This window comes from Trichomycterus rosablanca, chromosome 1 (assembly GCF_030014385.1).
Source record: "Trichomycterus rosablanca isolate fTriRos1 chromosome 1, fTriRos1.hap1, whole genome shotgun sequence".
In the NCBI taxonomy this organism is placed as follows: Eukaryota; Metazoa; Chordata; class Actinopteri; order Siluriformes; family Trichomycteridae; genus Trichomycterus; species Trichomycterus rosablanca.
The window spans coordinates 65,032,689-65,050,371 of NC_085988.1; the positions used below are offsets into that span (position 1 = coordinate 65,032,689).

General features: G+C 37.6%; 1 protein-coding gene across 2 annotated transcripts in view; it reads left to right on the forward strand.

Annotated features, from left to right (window-relative positions):
* scube1 (signal peptide, CUB domain, EGF-like 1) overlaps window positions 1–17,683 on the forward strand; it is a 129,364-nt gene that overhangs the window by 33,946 nt on the left and 77,735 nt on the right. For both annotated transcript variants that reach the window (XM_063005349.1, XM_063005356.1), the window contains exon 4: window positions 16,230–16,364. In XM_063005349.1, the coding sequence (XP_062861419.1) occupies window positions 16,230–16,364 (135 nt within the window). The remainder of the gene's footprint in view (window positions 1–16,229; window positions 16,365–17,683) is intronic.

Genomic DNA, 17,683 nt, shown 5'->3' on the forward strand with positions numbered 1-17,683 from the left:
TATTATTGCATTATTGCATTATTACAGGGGAACAGTCACATTTGGCTTTGTAATGTAGCATTATTTTCCTATTTATGTGAACTCTATTGGTTTTGAATGTGTTGCAGTAATTCAGTTCTAGATATGTTTGTATTTACAAAATACTGTACAATCAAGTTGGTCAGTGAAAACATCGGAAATCTTTGTTTTGTACTTTTTTCAGTTAAATAACGGTTCAATAGAATGAACAAATTACAGATTCTTGTTTTTGTTGTGTGTAAGGATATGAACAAATCACAGATTCTTGTTTTTATTGTGTTCAAGGGCATGAACAAATCACAGATTCTTGTTTTTATTGTGTTCAAGGGAATGAACAAATCACAGATTCTTGTTTTTATTGTGTTCAATGAAATGAACAAATCACAGATTCTTGTTTTATTGTGTTCAAGGGAATGAACAAATCACAGATTCTTGTTTTTATTGTGTTCAAGGGAATGAACAAATCACAGATTCTTGTTTTTTTTGTGTTCAAGGGAATGAACAAATCACAGATTCTTGTTTTTTTGTTGTGTTCAAGGGAATGAACAAATCACAGATTCTTGTTTTTATTGTGTTTAAGGGAATGAACAAATCACAGATTCTTGTTTTTATTGTGTTCAAGGGAATGAACAAATCATAGATTCTTGATTTTATTGTGTTTAGTGGAATGAACAAATCACAGATTCTTGTTTTTATTGTGTTCAAGGGAATGAACAAATCACAGATTCTTGATTTTATTGTGTTGAATGGAATGAAAAAACCACAGATTCTTGTTTTTATTGTGTGTAAGGGAATGAACAAATCACAGATTCTTGTTTTTATTGTGTTTAAGGGAATGAACAAATCACAGATTCTTGTTTTTTTGTTCTATGTAAGGGAATGAACAAATCACAGATTCTTGTTTTTATTGTGTTCAAGGGAATGAACAAATCACAGATTCTTGTTTTTATTGTGTGTAAGGGAATGAACAAATCACAGATTCTTGTTTTTATTGTGTTTAAGGGAATGAACAAATCACAGATTCTTGTTTTTTTGTTCTATGTAAGGGAATGAACAAATCACAGATTCTTGTTTTTATTGTGTTCAAGGGAATGAACAAATCACAGATTCTTGTTTTTGTTGTGTTCAAGGAAATGAACAAATCACAGATTCTTGTTTGTATTGTGTTCAAGGGAATGAACAAATCACAGATTCTTGTTTTTATTGTGGTCAAGGGAATGAACAAATCACAGATTCTTGTTTTTATTGTGTTTAAGGAAATGAACAAATCACATATTCTTGTTTTTATTGTGTTCAAGGGCATGAACAAATCGTAGATTCTTGATTTTATTGTGTTCAATGGAATGAACAAATCGTAGATTTTTTATTTCATTGTGTTCAAGGGAATGAACAAATCACAGATTCTTGATTTTATTGTGTTCAATGGAATGAACAAATTACAGATTCTTGTTTTTATTGTGTGTAAGGGAATGAACAAATCACAGATTCTTTTTTATTGTGTTTAAGGGAATGTACAAATCACAGATTCTTGTTTTTATTGTGTGTAAGGGAATGAACAAATCACAGATTCTTGTTTTTATTGTGTTAAAGGGAATGAACAAATCACAGATTCTTGTTTTTATTGTTTTCAAGGGAATGAAAAAATCACAGATTCTTGTTTTTTTTTGTGTTCAAAGGAATGAACAAATCACAGATGCTTGTTTTTATTGTGTTCAAGGGAATTTACAAATCGTAGATTCTTGATTTTATTGTGTTCAAGGGAATGAACAAATCACAGATTCTTGTTTTTATTGTGTTCAATGGAATGAACAAATCACAGATTCTTGATTTTATTGTGTTCAATGGAATGAACAAATCACAGATTCTTGTTTTTATTGTGTTCAAGGGAATGAAAAAATCACAGATTCTTGTTTTTTTTTGTGTTAAAGGGAATGAACAAATCACAGATTCTTGTTTTTATTGTGTTCAAGGGAATGAACAAATCACAGATTCTTGTTTTTACTGTGTTTAAGGGAATGAACAAATCACAGATTCTTGTTTTTATTGTGTTCAAGGAAATGAACAAATCATAGATTCTTGTTTTTTTATTGTGTTCAAAGGTATGAACAAATCACAGATGCTTGTTTTTATTGTGTTCAAGGGAATGAACAAATCACAGATTCTTGTTTTTGTTGTGTTCAAGGGAATGAACAAATCACAGATTCATGTTTTTATTGTGTTCAAGGGAATGAACAAATCACAGATTCTTGTTTTTATTGTGTTCAATGGAATGAACAAATCACAGATTCTTGTTTTTTTGTTCTGTGTGAGAGAATGAACAAATCACAGATTCTTGCTTTTATTGTGTGTAAGGGAATGAACAAATCACAGATTCTTGTTTTTATTGTGTTCAAGGGAATGAACAAATCACATTTTCTTGTTTTTATTGTGTTCAATGGAATGAACAAATCATAGATTCTTGATTCTATTGTGTTCAATGGAATGAACAAATCATAGATTCTTGATTCTATTGTGTTCAATGGAATGAACAAATCACAGATTCTTGTTTTTATTGTGTTCAAGAGAATGAACAAATCACAGATTCTTGTTTTTTTGTTGTCTGTGAGAGAATGAACAAATCACAGATTATTGTTTTTATTGTGTGTAAGGGAATGAATAAATCACAGATTCTTGTTTTATTTGTGTTCAAGGGAATGAACAAATCACAGATTCTTGTTTTTATTGTGTTCTAGGGAATGAACAAATCACAGATTCTTTTTTTGTTCTGTGTAAGAGAATGAACAAATCACAGATTCTTGTTTTTATTGTGTTCAAGGGAATGAACAAATCACAGATTCTTGTTTTTATTGTGTTCTAGGGAATGAACAAATCACAGATTCTTTTTTTTGTTCTGTGTAAGAGAATGAACAAATCACAGATGCTTGTTTTTATTGTGTTCAAGGGAATGAACAAATCACATATTCTTGTTTTTATTGTGTGTAAGGGAATGAACAAATCACAGATTCTTGTTTTTATTGTGTTCAAGAAAATGAACAAATTACAGATTCTTGTTTTATTGTGTTCAAGGGAATGAAAAAATGACAGATTCTTGTTTTTGTTGTTTTAAAAATGTCCCAACTTCTCTGGAAATAGGGTTTGTAAATCCCAGAAATGACTGTAGTAGCATAAAGTAGGAGGTCCATAATATATTACTGAAAAGGCAGTTTTGCCCTTTGTAATACAGACACAATGATGTAATTGGCCCTGCATTTTCTGGCTTTTATTTTACGGTCTTAAAACTCTGGCGTTATAAATGAATTTTGTTTATCAGAACAATAGCCAAATGGAACTGTTCCCCGTTTAACATATGAAAGAAGAATAAAGGTTGAAGAATGAAGGTTTGGAAGACAGTGCTCGAGTAGCATGGTGGAGGAGGAGAAATATTTGGATTGCTCTGTTTCTCCTTTCCAGTCTGTTTGTGAAAGCCAAAGAAAATAAAGGTGCTGGCAGTGTGATTAAGGTTTCGGGACACTGACCTCATCGTTTTACCATAATGATGATGAATTTTGAAGCAGCACAGCACAGTGTGGCCTTTCATCACATCTCTATTCAGTTACCTTAACTCTGCTGCCTTTACCTGCAATCCTCCTTCACTTTCTTCTAATTTACCTCTCTGCATCTTAAGTTCAGTTTTTCTAGCCTATTCTTTTAGCATCTGAACTCTTTAGCATTAAAAATATTTTATGTAATTTTAGTTATTTAGTATATAAATATTTTAGTTTATCTGAGATGAGCTTATGCACAGTATATTTGTCACAGTATCATAATGGTTTCTTATGCAGTGCTGTCTGAGAGCTTAAGGGTCACTCACATTCAACAGTGGTTTCCAGTCATCTCTCAAAAGTTTGACATAAAGTGGTGAGCCATGATTCATCTTTGCTTGTAAAGCCTGAGCCATTGGTTGATCCTCCTTTTGCGCTTGATCATGATAATCTCACCTGCTTATTATGGAATCAGGGTGGCACAGTGGCTCAGTGGCTAGCACTGTCGCCTCACAGCAAGAAGGTCCTGGGTTTGATCCCTAGTTGAACCGGTCTGGGTCCTTTCTGTATGGAGTTTGCATGTTCTGTCCGTGTCTACGTGGGTTTACTCCCATAGTCCAAAGACATATAAGTGAGGTAAATTAGAGATACAAAATTGTCTATGACTGTGTTTGTGTTTGTGTAAACTTGTGAACTGATGAATCTTGTGTAAAAAGTAACTACCGTTTCTGTCATGAATGTAACCAAAGTGTAAAACATGACGTTAAAATCCTAATAAACAATAATTATTGTGGAATCACTTAGCAATTCACCTGCTGATTGTGAAATGTTTCAAAGTAGTACATATTCTATAAACTTTTAAATCTATTTTTTTCTTCATCATACCTTTTTTAAGGCAAAAAAATTCAAATTGTTTTATTATTTAAAAAATACAGCCAAGTTAATTAGTGAAAACATTGGAATTTTTTTGTACTTTTTGTCAGTTAAACTAAAGTTCAAGAAAATTAACAAATAACAGATTATTTTTTTTACTGTATTTTACAAAATGTCTTGAACAGTTATCTTAAATGAATTATGTGAAAGTGGTTATTGTGCTTAATACTTACTCTGTATAAATCATCATCAGTGGACAGTAGCATTACTACAAGTTGTGAAGCTATCTAGTTAACTACACTCTACACGTGGTCAAAAGTATATGAACAGCTAACCAGGACCTTTTTAGAGTTTGGAGTTGGTTTCCTCTTTACGTCTACAATAGTCTCCACTCTTTTGGGAAGGCTTTCTAAAAGTTTAAGATTTGTCTTAACTATGTGCCCATTCAGTTGAAACGAGATTTGTAAGGACCTAGGGCCACAACTGGACACTGCAATTAACGTACTTAAACTTTTCTAACACATCTGCACATATATAAGTATGTCTTGCACAGCTTGAGCTTAATTGTTTAAGTGTTTAATGTTTGCATCTTTATGGTGGTTAGGAGGAAACCTGTGTGAAAGGAAACCCATTAGTACACAGGTAGAGTATATGAAACTCTTCACAAACAATCACTGGGGGAAAGATTCAACCCAGGCCCTAAATTGCATTTGTGTGTGATTGAGTGCACTAATGTGTGTCCTAGTGCACAGGAATGGCTTCTTGTCCAGGTTGTAACCCTGTCTTGTGCTTAGTGTTAACATGTTCTGTCAGAGTCACCATGACCCAGATAAGTAAAAAGTAATTAATTTAAAGTATGTGGGGAGCTTTAGATACTGTACTGCCAGTGGTAATCATACTGCAGTTTGTAAGTCTTGTAAGTCTTTTCACTATAATGGTACACAGTTTGAATGTCTTATTTAAATAGCTTAAAATATGTGTGTAGGGTTTGCTAGATTATTAGACAGTTTGCAGAACCCAATTTACACAGCTGGGCATGTTTGATGGAGGATGGATGCATGGCATATGCTGTCAGAGTGGCAAACAAATAAAAAGAGATAGCATGGTCATCTGTATGTGTTTGGGCTGTTTGTAAGAATCCGCCAATTTGTCCGGTGTGAAATGTGGCTGGCAGATTCACATGGAGGAAGCGTGTGCAGAGGATGTTGTGCAACCGACAGAGGTCTCCAGAGTGCACAGAGAAATTGAGTAAATCCAGATTTGGACAAAGAAAAAGAGTAAAACGAATCAAATGCTTGATAAAACAAAATAAAATAAAATTTGATGTGCCCAGACTAGTGGTAGCTCAGTGATTAAGGTAATGGACTAGTAATCATAAGGTTGCTGGTTGGAGCCCCACTATTACCAAGTTGCCATTGTTGGGCCCCTGAGCAAGGCCCTTAACCCTCAATTGTTTTCAGTGATAATTGTAAGTCGCTTTGGGTGAAAGCGTCTGCAAATTGCCACAAATCTAAATGTAAATGATTATAAAAAATCATAGGATCAATACAAGGACAATTACAAATGCTTATTTGTAATTATTAGGTAAAGGGAGATTATAGTTTAGCAGTTATAGATACACTAATCAGCCATAACATTAAAACCACCTCCTTGTTTCTACACTCACTGTCCATTTTATCAGCTCCCCTTACCATATAGGACCACTTTGTAGTTCTACAATTACAATTACCCTGTTCTTCAATGGTCAGGACCCCCACAGGACCACAACAGAGCAGGTATTATTTAGGTGGTGGATTATTCTCAGCACTGCAGTGACCATGACATGGTGGTGGTGTGTTAGTGTGTGTTGTGCTGATATGAGTCAATCAGACACAGCAGCGCTGCTGGAGTTTTGAAATACCATGTCCACTCACTGTCCACTCTATTAAACCTAGTTGGTCCACCTTGTAGATGTAGAAGTCAGAGACGATCGCTCATCTATTGCTGCTGTTTGAGTTGGTCACTTCTAGACCTTCATCAGTGGTCACAGGACGCTGCCCACGGGGCGCTGTTGGCTGGATATATTTTTGGTTGGTGGACTATTCTCAGTCCATCAGCGCTGCTGTGTCTGATCTACTCATACCAGCACAACACACACTAACACACCAACACCATGTCAGTGTCACTGCAGTGCTGAGAATGATCCACCACTGAAATAATACCTGCTCTGTAGTGGTCCTGTGGGGGTCCTGACTATTGAAGAACAGGGTGAAAGGAGGTTTAAAAAGTATGTAGAGAAACAGATGGTTTACGGTCAGTAATTGTAGAACTACAAAGTGTTTCTATATGGTAAGTGGAGCTGATAAAATGGACAGTAAATGTAGAAACAAGGAGGTGGTTTAATGTTATATAATGAAGAATGTAATTACTTTAAAAGCTATGCTTATATTTCTTAATATTTCTTTCTTATTTCTACTAAGATCATGCATCAGCTGTGTCAAACATCAGGTTAAAGTCTGAGGCTTTCCTATAGCCGGCAAATAGCTGTTATCACCCGTTAACTTTCAGCTGTATTGAGTGCATCATATTGAACTGCTTTATCTGTGCTCTCTTTGTGAATTTGGCAGCTTGGGCATTATTGTAAATATCTGTTCAAGTTTTACTTAAAAACTGGGCTAATAAACTCACTGTTAAAATACAGTTTTAACAAGAATTTAAAAAATCAGACAATAAGCTTATCACTAGCACATTGTAATGTTTAGGAAGTTGCCAAGGCTAAAACTTGACTCTATGGCAAGTGATGCTATCTATCTATCTATCTATCTATCTATCTATCTATCTATCTATCTATCTATCTATCTATCTATCTATCTACAGTGCCTTGCAAAAGTATTCAGCCCCCTTGAACTTTTCAACCTTTTGCCACATTTCAGGCTTTAAACATAAAGATATGAAATTGTAATTTTTTGTGAAGAATCAATAACAAGTGCGACACAATCGTGAAGTGGAACGAAATTTATTGGATATTTTAAACTTTTTTTAGAAATAAAAACCTGAAAAGTGGGGCGTGCAATATTATTCAGCCCCTTTACTTTCAGTGCAGCAAACTCACTCCAGAAGTTCAGTGAGGATCTCTGAATGATCCAATGTTGACCTAAATGACTGATGGTGATAAATAGAATCCACCTGTGTGTAATCAAGTCTCCGTATAAATGCACCTGCTCTGTGATAGTCTCAGAGTTCTGTTTAAAGCGCAGAGAGCATCATGAAGACCAAGAAACACACCAGGCAGGTCCGAGATACTGTTGTGGAGAAGTTTAAAGCCGAATTTGGATACAAAAAGATTTCCCAAGCTTTAAACATCTCAAGGAGCACTGTGCAAGCGATCATATTGAAATGAAGGGAGTATCAGACCACTGCAAATCTACCAAGACCCGGCCGTCCCTCTAAACTTTCAGCTCAAACAAGGAGAAGACTGATCAGAGATGCAGCCAAGAGGCCCATGATCACTCTGAATGAACTGCAGAGATCTACAGCTGAGGTGGGAGAATCTGTCCATAGGACAACAATCAGTCGTACACTGCACAAATCTGGCCTTTATGGAAGAGTGGCAAGAAGAAAGCCATTTCTCAAAGATATCCATAAAAAGTCACCTGGGAGACACACCAAACATGTGGAAGAAGGTGCTCTGGTCAGATGAAACCAAAATCGAACTTTTTGGCCACAACGCAAAACGTTATGTTTGGCATAAAAGCAACACAGCTCATCACCCTGAACACACCATCCCCACTGTCAAACATGGTGGTGGCAGCATCATGGTTTGGGCCTGCTTTTCTTCAGCAGGGACAGGGAAGATGGTTAAAATTGATGGGAAGATGGATGGAGCCAAATACAGGACCATTCTGGAAGAAAACCTGTTGCAGTCTGCAAAAGACCTGAGACTGGGACGGTGATTTATCTTCCAACAAGACAATGATCCAAAACATAAAGCAAAATCTACAATGGAATGGTTCACAAATAAACGTATCCAGGTGTTAAAATGGCCAAGTCAAAGTCCAGACCTGAATCCCATCGAGAATCTGTGGAAAGAGCTGAAAACTGCTGTTCACAAACGCTCTCCATCCAACCTCACTGAGCTCGAGCTGTTTTGCAAGGAAGAATGGGCAAAAATTTCAGTATATCGATGTGCAAAACTAATAGAGACATACCCCAAGCGACTTGCAGCTGTAATCGCAGCAAAAGGTGGCGCTACAAAGTATTAACGCAAGGGGGCCGAATAATATTGCACGCCCCACTTTTCAGTTTTTTATTTCTAAAAAAAGTTTAAAATATCCAATAAATTTCGTTCCACTTCATGATTGTGTCCCGCTTGTTGTTGATTCTTCACAAAAAATTACAATTTCATATCGTTATGTTTAAAGCCTGAAATGTGGCAAAAGGTTGAAAAGTTCAAGGGGGCTGAATACTTTTGCAAGGCACTGTATCTATCTATCTATCTATCTATCTATCTATCTATCTATCTATCTATCTCTCTCTCTCTCTCTCTCTCTCTCTCTCTGTCTGTCTGTCTGTCTGTCTGTCTCTGTCTGCGTATATCTGTCTTTCTGTCTGTCTGTCTCTGTCTGTCTGTCTGTCTGTCTGTCTGTCTGTCTATCTCTGTCTGTCATCTCTGTCTATCTATCTGTCTGTCTGTCTGTCTGTCCGTTCTTCCGTCCGTCTGTGTCTGTCTGTTTATCTATCCATCCAGTACGCCTATCTGCATACACATACATAACTAATTATAAGCTACACTTACCATACATATACATTTTGTATATAGTTAGGGTATACAATCTGTACTCAGTACACTTTGACATTATTCCCCCCCAGATCCAAAGTCCAAAGTCAAAGTGGGTTGGTTTAGTGTCTAAAGGTTTTCATTTACGTTCCCGCTTTTTGTTAAGCAGTTGTGTATGTGCTCAGCTTTGCTTTGCCATATCCGCACTTAGTTATGTGTTTGTTTTAACTGGATGTGCACACACACACACACACACATGCTGCAGTGAGTGCAAACTGTGGCAAACAGCCCCTCTGTCAAGTAGAACCTATGTCAGAAGTCATTTCACAGGCTCCCAGATGCTGCATGTCAACAAGTTAAAAGTCTAACTGATTTAAGATTGGCTGATGGGGGAGTCTGATTAAAGGCTAATCTAGTGCAGTTCCTCTCTGTCTTTTTTCATTTTGATTCTTATTTATTTACTTTACTTGTTCCAGCTGCCGGACTCAATGTGCTGATCATCTGGTCAGTTTAATGAATGTCTGCCGCTGACGCTTATCTTTTTATCCTTCTGTCTGTTTAACTTTCAGATCCCCCCCCCTTTTTGTGAAAAGGAAGAAGGGAATGTGCAAAAACAAGGCGGATGAATAAAATCTATGTTGTTGTTTAAGAAAAATGAGTTAATTTGCATTTCTGCTTTTATGTCTTTTCAGTGGCTCTGAAGCCAGATTTGCATTCTGTTCTTCCTCATCCCCTGTTTTGTCATGTTGTCCCTGATGTCGTCCAAATTAAAGTTTACACAAGTGCAATGAAACAAAACAAACACACTTTAGTTTAAACTTGCCGGCTCCAGTGCCAGGCCACGCACATTTTGGCAGTGCTAGCTTTATTCGAAAGATGACAGCTGTAATGTTGTTTTTTGCTTATTTTTCAGAATAAGCGAGAGCGCTGTCACTTTGATGATATCCGTTTCCATTCACACATTAAACACATCACTAAACACACAGGCAGTAAAAGTCATATGAGTCAAGGCCACACTGATTAGTTCCTTAGGCTGGGAATTAGCTTGCTTTTAACTGCGTAAGATGGCTGTTGTGAATTAACTGCTGTCATTCAGTGTGGCGCTTGTGTGCATCAGCAAAAATAAATGTGATATTTGTGCATTTTAATTGGGCTTATTAAGATTTTTTTTTTCATTTTAATTTAATTGATGATTTTTGGCACTCCTCTAGTGGACGCAGCCAGTGATGCTCCAGATCCACAAAAAATATGCACATAAGTGCCTCTGACATCAAAGATGCATACACCAACAAATGAAAGTTATAATGTATATTTATTTTACACATTTTAGCATTATTTTATTTACTCTATATGGCAACACGTTGTGCACAATTAACACACTTCAAACCAGTGGCACTCTCCTTTGTGCTATCCACTCTTCTGGGTGGCTTTACATTAGATTTTGGAGCATAACTGTGGGGATGTGCTGCCATTTAGGCCCAACAGCCCTGGTGAAGTTGTGCTCTGAGGTTTTTTTAATTTATTTATGCATTTTCTCCCATTTTTTCTTTGGATTTAGCATAGTCAGTTTGTCTTCCGCTGCTGGTGATCCCTGATTGCATTTGAGGAGGGTATATTTTCTGCTCACGCCTCCTCCGACTCCTTCTTAGCTGACCCCTTCTTTTTGCTCATGCATTCTGCACAGGCGCCTCTATCTGCTAATCAGATTCCTTGCACAGTGTTTGAAGACCCCACCCACTTAAGTCCGGTCATCCCGCCCTAGCAGACATGGTGGACAATTAGTGTCGGCTGCAGTCACTGCCAATTATGCCCGCTAGATGGCGCTAAGCCGACCGGTGGCAACGCCGAGTTTTGAACCAAGGGAGTTCAGAATCTCGGCGCTGGTGTGCTAGCAGAATATCCCGCTGCGCCACCTGGGTGCAGTGCTCTGATGTTTGATATTTAGGTTTGTCCTGCGGTTATTGTTCATTCAAAGATGTTTGATGTGCATGAATCGATAGGTCTTCCAACCAAAACTCAACAGAACACATTTAGAGACCTTACCTGCAAGCCACAAAAAACAGCCCTAGACTTGTATTCCTTCTACACTGAACATAACTAGTGTTCCTATGGTAACCAACCAAAGCATTCTGTAGGAATATGCCAAACTCAGGTAAGATTGCCAATTGGAGATTTATCACTGTAAATAAAGTGGTTCTGCTGCTTTAACTGTGGGACTGTGGGGCTGTGTGTGCTTTAAAATCACTCCACCTGATGCTTGGCATTGAGCATGTTGATCTTAAGATTGTGTACTGCTTACGGCCAATCTATGGTAGTTCCTCAGACTGGGTAGATGTTTTTAAGCTTTATCAGCTTCAGCACACAGTGTCTGTTCTGTTGTCCTGTCAGTCTTCTTTGCAAAATCAACACACATTATCTATGGAAGTTCGAGTCTAGAGAAAATGTTTACAATTTGAATGTATAAACTTCATTTTAGAATTTTATTGTACGAGGTTTCTCTATTTATTAAGAATTTCAAAAACAAATGACATCACTTTCCTACATAATCACCTTCCGATGCATTCTTCCCAGCGTCATACCAACTTTTTAATGCCATCAGCAAAAAATGTTTTTGCTTGAGAGCGTAGCTGCTGATGCACCACTGCTCTGACGTCATCATCACATGAAAATCTTTTGCCTCTTAAAGCTTCTTTGAGTGGTCCAAAAAGGTGGAAATCAGATGGGGTTAAATCTGGACTATAAGCTCTCTCTCAGTCTCTCAGACACAACCTTCTCTCCTCATGTAGCCAACATAACAAGGTCGTGACAGTTCCTCCTCTACAACATCAAAAAGATTCGTCCATTTCTCTCCATGGAAGCCACTCAGATACTCGTCCAGTCACTTGTTGTTGTCCATCTGACGGTTGGACTGTGAAACCCCCTCCTGGCAGGTGCTCCTATGTCCACTATTTAACCCTTACAACTCATCCAAAATGCAGCTGCTCGGCTGGTTTATAACCAACCTAAACACTGCCACATCACCCCATTGCTGCATTCCCATCACTGGCTTCCTGTAGCTGCACGCATTCAGTTTAAAACACTGATACTCGCCTACAAAGCCAAAAATGGACCAGCCCTAAGCTACCTTTGAGGTCTAATAAAATCCCGCTCTGTACCACGCAACCTCCAGGCTACTAGTCTTGCTCGACTTGACCCTCCACCCAGAACCTGGGGAAGACAAGCATCAAGGCTCTCCTCTGTACTTGCACCCAAGTGGTGGAACGAGCTTCCATTGTCTGTCAGGACATCTGAGTCTCTCGCTGTCTTCAAAAGATGATTAAAAACCCACCTCTTTACTAAGCACTTAAGCTGACTTATACTTACTTATGCTTTTATTTATTTCTTGCAAAAACATGGTTCTAACAGGGTTTCAGTAGATTTGTATTCTTGGACTGTTGTCTACTTAAACTAGAGTAGGGTAATGCTCACTATGGAAGCACTTCTGTAAGTCGCTCTGGATAAGAGCGTCTGCTAAATGCAGAAAATGTAAATGTAATGATGAAATGTGTCCTAAATTTATGCAATCGTATCAATCTGTTTTTGTGCCTTGCATACATTTTGTAGGCTGTGGATTGTTTTTAATTAGTTTAATCAAGACATAAAATGACTTTACTTAAAAAGTGTATTTAATAATAATTAGAAATTGTGCTTGTAAGAAGATGTTCCTGATGAAAACCTTTAGGAAGAAAGTTCCACCACTTGCTCGGGCAGTAAAGGCCTTTGCTGTCTTGGCTGTGTTAATGAGCTGCCTCACTGTGCCTAAAATAAGACTCATGTTTCCAGGTAAATCCATGAGCTGCATAATAAACCACTGTGACTAAATTAGGTAGCAGCTATGGGGGTTTGGGCATTTTATGATGGTTTGTGTATGCTTGCGCATATCTGTGTGGTCCTGTGGGAGTTTCCATAGTAGTAACTAATGCTACTCTGACTAGTAGTGTTGACGCTTGCTTTGTCTGCAATTTTATGACAGAACACTGGAATCTAATTTACAGTAGCTTATAACCTGTACTCAGAACAAAACATTAGTTGGGAGGCCACGCTGTGTGGCCCAGTTTTAAACAGTTAGTCTGGATTTAGTGTTTATATGTATCTATATAGTTAGTACATAGCTGCACAATTTCTAAGAGTAATTTACAAAATACAAAGTTACAGATGTATAAAACGTACTCAAGTGTGATACTGTTTTCCATTGCTAAAACAAAATGTCTATGTTAGAGCTCTTCCAGTATGCACACAAAATTACTTACTGCAATATACTGTACAGTAGTACATTAAATTAAAATTAAAATGAATTAAAATGAAAATAAATTAATATAAACATGATACAATACCAATCTCTAAATTGTTAATTCTCTTAAAATGTTACTTAAATTTTTCATCGACCATATTGATTTAATTTTGTAAATTTAAACAAATTTAGAAATTTAAGAGGCGTGTTTACCACTTTTTTTTTCTTATTGTTTTCTCCCGACTTTTACTGCGTCCAATTGCCCGATTGCGTCATGCTTCCTCTCTACTAATGCCAGCCCCGGCTCAGATTGAGGAGAACGAAGCTAACCCATGCCCCCTCCGATGCGTGGGCAGCAGCCGTATGCATTTTGTCACCTACACCAGACGAGATCAGCTGCGGACCAGCTCTGTGTTCGGAGAGACACACCCTGATCCGCACTCTCTCCCCGTCTCTGTGCAGGCACCATCAATCAGCCAGCAGAGGTCGTAGTTGCATCAGTCAGGAGAGACTCCCTATCCGGCTTAATACCCCACCGCTATATGAACAACAGGCCAATCGTTGTTCATGTGGCTTCTCAGCCCAGCCGGCAGGCAGAGCCGACACTCGATGCGATGTATTCGAGAACCCAGCTCTGGTGTGCTAAAAAATGTGTTTTTACTGCTGTACTACCTGAGCGGCCTATGTTTACCACTGTTTCATAACCTTTCCTTTAAATGAAAGTTTATAATTACTTTGGAACTAAACATACTAATTGTTACAGTTTTACTAGTGAAATTTTTGCATCAAATTGATGTGTTTCTGTTTTTTTACACAAGTTGGTCAACCAAAACATTAAAAGTAATTTCTTGGCACTTTCATCAGTTAAATGAAGGTTTAAGAAAATTAACAAATTACAGATTATTGTTTTTATTGCAATTTTCAAAGTGTCCCAATTTGCAGAAGTGACACACATGCACACAATGTCTCACACATGCACGTGGATGTCATTTCAGTTTTTAGTTCAGCTTGTGAATAAGAATTAAAAGCTTTTCTGGTCTTTAACTAACCAGTCTGTATTTCTCTCTACCTGCGTGTGTCTTTGCCTCTGAGTTTATTTGTGTGGCTGTCGGGAGGATGCTTGTATAGATTCCGGAACATTCCTGTTCTGCATGTAACCAGCTACTGCCTGATTGAGAGAAAGAAAAGGAGAAGAAAATAACCACAAATAAACAAAAGCAGTCACTTTCACAAATAACCGTGTGGCCTTTTGATTACAGGGCAAAACATGCTGGCCTCAAGTTACTCACTGTGTAATTGTGTGTGTGTGTGTGTGTGTGGGCACCTTATTCACCTAAATGTATGGACTCATCCATGGTTGATTTTTTTAATTTACAGCAATATAACATACATAATTGACATAATATACACCTTTCATCTTAAACATTTTACATCAGTCACATCGTAATTATATTTATACTCCAATCAACCATAACATTAAAACCACCTCCTGTTTCTACACTCACTATCCATTTCATCAGCTCCACTTACCATATAAAAGCACTTTATAGTTCTACAATTACTGACTGTAGTCCATCTGTTTGTCTACATGCTTTGTTTCATGCTGTTCTTCAATGGTCAGGACTCTCCCAGGACCACCACAGAGCAGGTATTATTTAGGTGGTGGATCATTCTCAGCTCTGCAGTGACAATGACATGGTGGTGGTGTGTTAGTGTGTGTTGTGCTGGTATGAGTGGATCAGACACAGCAGCACTACTGGAGTTTTTAAATACCGTGTCCACTCACTGTCCACTCTATTAGACTCTCCTACCTAGTTGGTTCACCTTGTAGATGTAAAGTCAGAGACGATCGCTCATCTATTGCTGCTGTTTGAGTTGGTCATCTTCTAGACCTCCATTTTTGGTCACAGGACGCTGGAGCGCTGTTGGCTGGATGTTTTTGGTTGGTGGACTATTCTCAGTCCAGCAGTGACAGTGAGGTGTTAAAAAAACTCAGCGCTGCTGTGTCTGATCCACTCATACCAGCACAACACACACTAACACACCACCACCATGTCATTGTCACTGCAGTGCTGAGAATGATCCACCACCTAAATAATACCTGCTGTGTAGTGGTCCTGTCGGGATCCTGACCATTGAAGAACAGGGTGAAAGCAGGCTAAAAAAGTATGTAGAGAAACAGATGGACTACAGTCAGTAATTGTAGAACTTCAAAGTGCTTCTATATGGTCAGGAGAGCTGATAAAATGGACAATGAGTATAGAAACACTACTTATCTAATGGACACTTTATTTGTACTTTTTAATTCATTATTTTGCTAGATGTAACTTAAGTGTTTACCTAATGAGCTTAATTGAGCATAAGTGCTTAAGTGTAATTTGTTTAATCTTTTATATCATTTACTTTATTTAGGCATCTACAGGCTTAGCTTTGTCATTTTAAACATCTTAATAACAGCATGTGGCAAACATTTCAGTACAGTTCATATCATTTTATATCTATTTTTCTTTACAGTTGAAATAGACATGCTAACTCTTCTCTAATGGGAAATTAATGACACATGATGTGGACTTACCTACTTATATCATCTCCATAAAGCATTTACACATTTAATTAAGTTTTACAGTAATGCAAACCTGGTTAATAACTTTTAAAATCTCTAAGTCTTAAAAAAGTTATGTGAGATTTTCTGTTACATTTTATTATAAAATCTATTTCAATGTTGAGAAAATGTTGAAAGGGGTTTAAGACTGCTAAATGCCCTTTTCTTTTTCTTCTTGTTTGGTTGTAGATGTGGACGAGTGTCAGGACAACAATGGTGGATGCCAGCAAATCTGTGTGAACACCATGGGTAGCTACGAGTGCCAGTGCAAGGAGGGTTTCTTCCTGAGTGACAACCAACACACCTGCATTCATCGATCTGAAGGTCTGGCTAAAACGATTTGAGCATTTATTTCTCGTATGTTACATGTTACATTTTGTTTTATTTGATTGGATGTTAATGGCCCACATACTTAGTTTTTCCCACTTTTATTGAGACCAGAGTTTATTGAGTTACTTACTTAACTTGCTTGTTTGCATTACACTTAAACTGCTGCTTAAGAAATTTAGATGCGTAGGCTACAAAATCTAACAAATGTAATATAGGTTACAGAGAAGTAAAGAGCAAGGATAGACTGACTGTTTGATACAGTGTATCATCAAAGCTGCACTGTGGAGACAGAAGTAAACAACAAATATACAATCAAAACCAAGGTCTAAACATGTCAGGACTGTATTACAGTGTGCTAGCAATTTTTCAACATAAAATATTATGTCATCCAAAATCGCTGTAATAGGCTACACACGAAGCTGATTAATTAAAGCTGCATTTTACCAAACAGTATGCCTTGGTGGAGAACTAATTCAGCACACAGTTACAGAGCACGCAGCTCTAGCAAAGTGCGGTAGGTAAAACATTTGGGACATTATTAGCAAACTTTTGTATACTTGATGATAGACTAGATGGCATTATCACAAAGGCAAGACACAATAGCTTGCAGCAGGCTGAATCCAACGGAACAAGATTTGAGCATATTTCTCTTTTGTGTTCAGAATAAGCTTAAAATTTTGATGGTTTAAAAAAAAATAATGACAATAATTTAAAAAACAGTCCTGTATATCCCTCTCCTAGATTAAGCATGACTTTGTTGCAGCTGGGAGTGGATATTCCAGCTTCATCGGACAGCTTATTGCTAGCTTCAGCTTACCTACACTCTTTCCCCTTCCTGAGGTTGTCATATTAGGCTTGGACCTGCCCAAATACTGTATTTCCGCCAGTTCTTTTGTTGTCATTCTTCCTGTTTTTCGGGGAACTCTGGACAGGGAGGGTGATACTTTCTAAATGTGGCCTTCACAAGAGAATCTATGCTTTGTTCTTTTCTGGGAACTTGGGTTCTTACATGCTGGTGGATTGAGTAGCTCACATAAGGTGACAACCTTGTTCTTATGCTTTCTTTGTTTATTCTGTACTCTCTCTGCTTCAGACTGTGGATCATCGTTTTTGCTCTTGTTTTGTCTTGGCTCTTTAGCCCCAGTATTGTTCTATCTTGGTCAAGTATCCTGCAGTCGGGTTCATCACCTTACTGGTGCAGGACTTTATCTGGTGCCTCTGTGATGACAATACAATCTGGCTTTTAACCCTTTAGACACAGGTAGACTATGTCTATTGAGGCCCTGGCTTGACCCGTGACACCAAACTTTGCA